The 9057-nt window shown below is 37.9% G+C and overlaps 1 protein-coding gene across 1 annotated transcript in view; it reads left to right on the top strand.

Annotated features, from left to right (window-relative positions):
* The window catches only part of RNGTT (RNA guanylyltransferase and 5'-phosphatase), a 235757-nt gene extending 227331 nt beyond the window's left edge, over positions 1-8426 (top strand). The window contains exons 15-16 of the mRNA XM_018053155.1: positions 4239-4362; positions 5837-8426. Of these exons, the coding sequence (XP_017908644.1) occupies positions 4239-4362; positions 5837-5994 (282 nt within the window). The 3' untranslated portion in view covers positions 5995-8426. The remainder of the gene's footprint in view (positions 1-4238; positions 4363-5836) is intronic.

Raw genomic sequence — 9057 nt, forward strand, 5'->3', positions numbered from 1 at the left:
AAATAAGCAAATAAATAAATGAGGGAGAAGAGCAAATCTTCCTTACAGAAGATATCCAGATAATAAGTGTATAAGGAATGGAGAAAGTGAAAGATTCCGTTAGAATACCACAGTAATAATTGCCATAGGCATGATTCATGGATGAATGCTACAATTAATGAGTGAAACTTTTAAGAAGGAAAGGGATATTTGTATAACCTCAAAGTCTCTCTCCTAGGAAATGTATTGATTTCTGTGATACTTTTAATAAGTGTCCACATATTCTTAGATGATACCCTTCCTTCAAGCAAGTGGCTGAATTCCCTTATCTTTGATCAGGGCTAGACATAGTGCCTCATAACTAATAGAGTATGCTAGCTTTACAGTAAAGAAACCTGGCTGGTACCTTCTTCACCAAGTGATCAGGACCAGTAAGGAATCATGTTGTGACCCCATGGACTATGGCCCACCAGACTCCTCCATCCATGGAATTTTCCAGGCAGAGAATACCAGAGAGGGTTGCTATTTCCTACTCCAGGGGAGCTTCCCAACCCAGGCATCGAACCTGCATCTCTTGCGTCTCCTGTGTTGGCGGGCGGGAGCCTCTTGGGAAGCCTAAGATCTTATCTATCCCATAGATATTATGTAATGAGAAGGGTACGTCGTCTCTGGCATTTTTTCCCAAAATTTATAACCTCAGTCTGATCATGAGAAAACATCAGAAACTCACAGACTCAGGAACATTCTACAAAATATCTGACTAGCAGTCTTCAAGTGTGTCAAGAAAGGTCTGAGAAGCTGTCACAGGTCAGAAGAGACTACGTAGACGTGACAACTAAGTGCAGTGCAGTTTCCTGGACTGGATCCTGGAGCAGATAAAGACATTAGTGGAAAAGCTGATGAAGTCTGAATCAGGTTTAGCTGATTGTGTTGTATCATTGTTAACCTCTCAGAGGTGATAACTGTCCTGTGATATACAAAACATGAACATTAGAAGAAGCAGGGTGATGGGAATCCTGGAACTCTTGATACAATCTTTACAACTTTTCTGTAGATCTAAAATCATTTCAGAATTAAAAGTTAAAACCCAGCTTACTGGGGTCTTCTCAATCTAAGGATATTTGCTATTTTGTAGTATCTCTAAAGCAAGTTAGTTCAGAGAAATCCCTCTCCCCTTTGTAGTCTCTCTAGAAAAGAAAGACTAACAAAACAGCTCTTAATAACAAAACAGCTCTCATAGAGCAGGGACAGTAAATTTTAAAGGCTTGTGCTCCACTGTTAGAGACAGAAACTCATCTGCCTTCTCTGTACAGGTTGGTTCAGCCAACACCGATGGTTTGCCTTTTGTGACCTGATGCCATGGCCAGCATTTAGGTTACAAAAGGTATTCTATTAAAAAAGAGGTGTAATTTACATGCAATACAATGCATAAATTTTGCTAAACAATTTGATGAGTTTTGAAAAAATATATTCATCTGTGTAACAACTACCCTAATGATGCTCTAGAACATTTGCAACACGCTTAAAATTTCCTACATGCCACTGTTAGGCTGTCAATCCCCTTACCACTTGGATCTGTACTCCAGGCAACCATTATTCTTATTTATATCAGTTTAGATTTGTTTTGTCTGTTCTTGAAATTTGTATAAAGGAGTCACACAGTATATATTCCTTTGTGTCAGGCTCTTTTTGCGCAGCATAATGTTTTTGAGATTAAACTATGTTGCATAAACCATTCTTTAAAAAAAGAAAAAAATATAGAGAACAACAGCTGTGGTTCTGTCTTCTGTCTTGGGCCCTTTGTTCCATTGACCTGCTAATCTGAAATTTTCAGAGGTACTAGATCTGGTTTCATCTGACTATCTCTTAACACCAGATTATTGGTAGATTTAAATGGTATCAGAAGTGTGGTACTCAATAAGATGGACAAGAAGAAAGGAAAAAAAATTATTTTCTTCAGTATAAAATACACTGTATTTTCTCCCCCCACAAAAAACCCCGATAAATCTCATTAATCCAATGTAATTATGGGTACAGATGTGAAATCTTGATTTATAAATATTTTATTCTTATTACTTTGCAACCTCTCATTAACTCAAAACAGGATAGCAGAGCTGATTATAAAAGGCCTAACCAGATCCTGTTTTAGTAAATAATAATGTGTGATTGGCTGAGGATGATTATTGTCATAGTAACCAATTAGAATTTAGATACTAAAATTAAACTCCTTCCCTGTATGCCAGTCATTCTTTTGATCTGACCATTAGTGAAAACTGTCTTTGTACACATATGGGATGCATTACATTTATCAGTTAGATATATTTTATTACCTGACCAAATGAGGACAGTGTGACTGTTTTGGGAATATTATTGGTGTGGTGAATGAACAACAATGTACTGTTTTTGAACATGGAAATACATTTAGGTTGGCATAGTGGCAGGTGCCTGCATTTTCTGGAAAGCCCTGTTTCCCAGAGTGTTAATGTGGACAGATACAAACAGATGCTTAATAATGCAGCCCAATGGCTATAGTCAGACTGAACAACACATAATTTATAGCAAATCTGATACTAGGAACACAAGAATGATAAGCTGTTTGATAAAGATGTACTGTGATCAGTAGTGAGGGAAAGTACAGACTGCACATTGATAACAAGCCATGCTTGTAAATGTGTATGATATAATTCTCTTGACAAGTGCTTTCAAAGTATATCTTTTCATGTCATCTTGGTTTCTTTAGTGAATTTGCTTAGCTTGTTTTTTTTAAAGTTTGCAAGTAATGTTTCATTTCCTGACTTTATATTCAATTAAGAATTTTACTGGTGGGCTACTGTGTGTTGGACACTCATTTATTATTGCTCCAGTGTCCCGGTGCCTTAGAAACTCCATTGGCCACTTAAGAAATTAGAAAATGAAGAATCTGAGAGGTTTAGCAACATACCTGTTAGGCCCTGCTTCTGGTGTAATGTAAGTGGTTCCCGTACCTGAGTAAATAGCCTAGGTTGGATATAGATCATGTATCAAAAATGAAAGGAGGTAGATCCCTCAGAAGGGAGGGAGGGGAGTTGAGATTAGAATAATGAATATTTGAGAATGAATTATCAAGTTTACTAAGTAGAACATCATTTTCTTGGGTAGGTCTGGCTCCAGCACATTGAAATGTGTTGGTCCTGTCAGATTTGTTGAAAATGCAAGTAGTCCAATCAGCTGTAATACTGAAGAAGGGAAAAGGACTACAATTTGGAAGTTTTTATGAAAACATGCGCTGCCTGTTCTGTGAATTGACAGCATCTTTTAAAAATTTGCTTCCCTTTATATTCCTAGGTGGTAGTGAATACGTGAGTAGAAAAAGGAGAGCATTTCAAATAATGCTAATGAAGTTAACTGATTGCAATCTTCCATATTGTGAGGAAAAGTTGTTAGCTGTGAAAGATGAGGACAGAATTAAAATATTACTATGACTGGCATTTGATTTGAAAACTGCAAAGATAAGCTTAGATTCCTATTTATGAAAACCATCCTCACAGCCCGATGAAATATCTTTTAAAAGGTTCTACAGTTGCCATGGATACTTGTTAGCTTTGATAGAGTAAGTTGTAATCCATATTCAATCATCTGAGGTGAAGTAGCCAAAAAAATCCACCACCTAATATCAAAACCAGCTTCATCTCTGAATCCATACCATTTTGGAGATGAAAAGGGTAAATAAACAGCCTAAAGATGAGCTGTTTGGTTAATTATCACTGCGTAAAAAGCAAAATATTTAGGATGCACATTGCCTGAATCAGATCCTAATGTCTGCTCTCTTGTGTGCAACTTTTTATCTTAACCAGTAAAGGGGATTTCTTAGGTTCTGACGTAGGAATTTAGATGGCAGGACCTTTCCGAAAGTTTTTGGAACCTTTGCAGATACTCAGTTCCTGAAAGCCAGAGGGACACAGACGGTATTGGAGGCACTGGTCCCTATGGTAACATATTTGCCTCTGGCTCAGGAGTGGCTGGTTTCCTCATAGCTTCGTTTAACTGCTATATATTGGCAGCCATTTTCACTCCTATTTATAAGATGTCAGATTAATCAGCAAGTGTGCAGGGGAGTGAGTACCGCATCCTTGGGCTTGATTAGACGCTTCAGATGACAAAGAGCTCCATGTGATGGGCCACTGAGGTGTTTTTGGCATCCCCTCATGCATCTGTCACGTAATGGAGGCAAGAGCCTGTCAAATGACTTAAATATTTTCCTCAATTCTCTTTTAAAACAGGTGACAAAAGAGCTAAAACAGTATGACAACAAAATTATAGAATGCAAATTCGAGAACAACAGCTGGGTCTTTATGAGGCAGAGAACAGATAAAAGTTTTCCTAATGCCTACAACACTGCCATGGGTGAGTATGACAGCCTCCCAGTGCATGGTACATGAAACCCCCCAAAAGAGATAAGGTGTTAGAACAAACCTCTTTCGTGGTTCAGCTCAGAGGGGAGAAGACCATCCAGACCAAAGAGGGCTTGTGGCAGGTCTGTGCGCTGTGACTCCAGTCCTCTTTCAACCTGTGGGCTCCTGCCAGGCACCCAGGGGAGTTTAAAGGGCAAGAAGGTGAGCTGTGGACAAGATGAATTTGTTGAACAACAACCACAACAAAAACCACGGTAATTGCAGATCTGTTCAAAACACTAAAAACCGTCGTTTGCCAGATGGTAAAAGACAGAATTAGCAGGGGAAAATGTAATTTCCAGCTCCTAAAATAGCTTTACAAACAATGGAGAACAAAGTCAATGAAAAGCTTAAAAAAAAATGTAAAATTTGGTATGCTATCTTCAGGATGTGCTCTGGGTACAGTATGATTGCTTTGGGAATTCAGAGTAGTAAGCTAGTTTCATGAGGAGCAGCATGCATTAATTATTTTTATAAGGTAAACTACTACTTCAGGCAACTCTGGATTGAGCTTTTAGTGGAATTGGAAAAAAGCAACAAACCAAGATTAAAGGTTAATGGGATTGTGAACTTTAAGAGTGCTCAGTCAGTGAAGGTGCTGATGGTCGTATAATAAGCTTAAGAGATAATAAAGAAATTGCCAGTTTGAGTTTTACAGCTTAAAAGTTACTTTTATACATTCAAAAGATTCTTGTTAGAACTATTTGTGTTCAGACAGTATGAGTTAATTTCAAAAAAGAGGAGTAATTAAGCCCATGTCTTTTTTTCTAAAACCAAGTAGATAAATACAGTTTTGATCACATAAGAAAAGGTGCTTTATTTAATAGTCATTTTGTTATAATACCTTACTTCAAACAAGCTACTAAAATAAAGAAAAATATGCTTTCCCAGCTACAACAAAGCCTTAGTGTGCCTTGTTACACACGTGACAGTGTGCACTTCTCTCTGAGAGAAAGAAAGGTTGAAGGACACAGGGTGTGTTTTCTTTAGAAACTGTATGAACATGGACTGTAGTGTGATGCAATACAAACTGTTTGGAAGGATCGAAAACTGTGGTGAAGACAGGCTTAAACCCAAATACATAAACATTTTGTTCTAGAATTAATAGTAAAGTGTAACCACCAGAGGGACTTCCCTGGGGATCCAGTGCTTCCAACGCAGGGGACAGGGGATAGATCCCTGGGCTGGGAACTAAGATCGCATAAGCCACATGGCTCTGCCAAAAAAGGAAAAGCCACCAGCAACGCACTCATTTCAGGGGTTGGGGAGAGAGGAGCACAGTTTAATTCGCAGCAAGTCACCCACGTCGGCAAGATGGAATGTTCTAGCCTGTTGGGATGGAAACCTCTCCCGTCCTCATCTCCCTGGGGCAAGTCAGCTCCCTTCATGAACCCTCACACGAGACACGTGTCTCCCTTTTTCCACAGCTGTGTGCAATAGTATCTCCAACCCTGTCACCAAGGAGATGCTCTTCGAATTCATTGACAGATGTGCAGCAGCTTCTCAAGGACAGAAGCGAAAGCATCATCCAGACCCAGACACAGAGCTCATGCCTCCACCACCTCCCAAAAGACCTTTGACCTAAGGACCTGCCTCTGACTTCAGGACTGAGAGGAAAGATGCGTGAGAAAAAATGCTGTTGTCCCATTTTTTGCAACCAGAGAAATTTAAAAGAGTGTGGCTTGATGTTGATACACATTTGACTTAAAAAAAAAAAAAGTATTGTAGCCAGTCTGTAAATATTTGATGTTTTTGTTTCCTCAGTGCTACAGTACATCATGGACTTAAACATTTTATTTATATCTGATAAACTCAGCCTTACCTTGTGGAATCTGAAGATTGAAATATCTAAAGGTTTAAATGAGATCGAAATCAATGAAAAAGAGGCCTTGTTTATATATGGATAACTTTTGCTTTAATTTATAAAGTTAGCAATCTGGAATTGTGAGTGCATAGAACATTGTCTTTTTTAGAGGTTATATTTCAACTATGATAGATTTTCCTTTTAAAACATTTAGGCAGTGGCATTAAACATTCTTGCTATTATTTATCATGGATTTCCTACATCTCTGAAATTCTTGTATTCAAAACCAAATGACAAGGTTGTTAAATATTGTACTGTATTAAACAACTTGGTCTGGTTTCTATCATTCTAAGAATTGTTTTGGAACTGTAAAAGTAAAAAAGTAAAGCTCCATTTTGTGAATGTCATTCTTTCTAAAGGAAGTATATCGAGTCTGTTGTTTGAACTACAGTATCAGACAGATATCCAGTCTGTCCACTCTGGCAGTGGTCTTGAGTCACTTCATAAAACATAGAGATACACCACCCAGTCCTATGTGTGTTGTTCTTCTGGGAGATTTTTTTTTATGCCAGGGCTACTTCTCCCTTACCTCAGTGGTATCGGCACATTGTAAATTACATTAAAACACACAACTTACTGTGATGATGGGAGTGATATCAGATATATACACAATGTTGTATTAGTTCCTTTACACAAAACCACAAAGGAAATGCCAGCTGACTCCTTTGATTAGAAGGTAATATCAGTGAAAGAGAACGCTGTCACTGGAAAATGCTCTCCCACTGCTAGATAAATGCAGAGGCAAAGACTAGACATCTGTAGGAACTAAACATGAAGGAAGCCAAGACATTTATTTTCAAAGCCAGAATTTTCTCTCATCTTCTATTCTGGGAATGCTATTTCGGTTGTACATCTGAATTTTAACACATTTACTGATAGATAATGGATTTAAAGAGTGGCTAATTCGTCACATGCCATTGTTGAGAAACTGTGTTCTGATTGGTTTGTCAAGGAACTCTTGAGAATTAGCTTACTAGAGGCCAATGTATTTATTTTTAGGGTACAGGTTTTAAGTATGTGTATTTAAAACAAATTTTCATTATCTGAATTTTATATATGTAAATGCATATATATGTAAGTATGGGCAGCAGTGTACATTCTTCTGCTGAGACAGTGAGACATGAAAATCCAAACGAGTCACCTAGTAGATTGAATATCTGATAGGATTTCTATATGAAACAGCACAGATTAACCAAAAGTGTATTTCTATTCAGTCGAGTTTTAATGTTTTTAAACAAAGTTTTCTCCTGCAATGCTTTTCTGTATGAAATACTAGAGTCATGCTTGGGCTTCTCCCTTTATTGTTCCCAAGTTATATAATATGAATTTATTCAAAATGCCATTTTAGTGTTTCTTTCCTAGAGTACTTTTGTGTGTTTGAGTGCTACAGGAATAAAAACATCTGATTGCTACTGCAACTATTGAAAGGTGGAAATTGGTCAAGATTTCATGGTGTCTTGTACAAAATGGATCTGAAAAGCCTATGCAACTCCTGATAGTCTGACATCTGCTTCACCAGGATTAGTGGCTCTTTTCACACAGTGTGATGCTTTCTTCCAAGCTCATGTAAAGGCAGAAACCTTTTGCTGATGAGAGAGCAAGTCTTTGTCAGCGATCTTTAATGGAGTTAAAATGTTTATGGTAATTGTAACCTTTTAAATGAGTTACGTGAAAAGAGCATCTCATCTTCAGTACACCCAGATATTTTCTCTTTGCCTTTGTGCATTTTCCAGGACTTAATTTTCTTAACTTATCTTTCCCTTTCAGTTGTAGTGATATATAGTAAGTAGATCCCATTTAGCCCCTGAACACATTACCATCCATAGTGTCATAAAAAGTCATCCAGAAAATAATCGGGGTGGAAGTCTGGAGGCACGATTTGGAACGTCATGAAGGAAATACTTCCTGTCTCAGCCCACTTCCTAATAACTGTTTTCTGACACTGAAGTTTTGTAGACAAGAGTAAGAAAACGTTACTTTCCTTTGTTATCACAGATAAAAGATTTTGCTTTGTGTTTGGAAAAGATGTGGAAGACTCGACTGCCTGGCTGGTTACATTTGCTTTCCGTGAAATGCTCAGAAAATGCCAGGACATTCCTTCTCTAATTGTGTATCAGTGCATATTGTAATAAAACTACTGATTTCAAATAACAGAAAGTGTATCTGCTTTGTTTTACTGGTGATGCTTTTGTGTCCCTTTTATTGCTTTTATCAGATCCTCTCAACCAGGCCCCTCAACATCCACCTAGTTTTGTTGCATTCTTGAGATTAGCATAAAAACTTGGAAAATCCTCTATTTTTCTTTCTGAGAAACCACGAAACTTGAAAATTATGCATCAAATGCTTCCAGGTAGGAAAAACTAATGTGTTAGAGAAAATCTTGGGCTAGACCCAGAAACCAAGTCTAGGCTCTGCCTCCTGTTGGATTTCTGTCCACTCTAGGACTTGTTTCTCCCCATCTATCAAGTGCCAAGATTGGGCCAGATAATCAAAAAGAATCTTCTCAAGTCTAACATGATTCTTGTGTAAAAGCCAGTGTTTTGTGAATATCCTATATTCACGATAATAGCCATATCACCCTTGTGGAATATTCACCAAACCCCAAACAGAACCACTTTGTTCAAGGAGATACCGTCTCAACTTCATTTTGCATTTGAGAAAGCTTTGACCCAAGGTTACATAGCTAGTGAGTTGTAAGCTGAGAACCAAACATAGGTCTTTCACCTCCTTCACCTAATTTGTTGTTTAGTCACTCAGTGGTGTCCAACTCTTTGCAACCCCATG

Source organism: Capra hircus, chromosome 9 (genome assembly GCF_001704415.2).
Source record: "Capra hircus breed San Clemente chromosome 9, ASM170441v1, whole genome shotgun sequence".
Lineage (NCBI taxonomy): Eukaryota > Metazoa > Chordata > Mammalia > Artiodactyla > Bovidae > Capra > Capra hircus.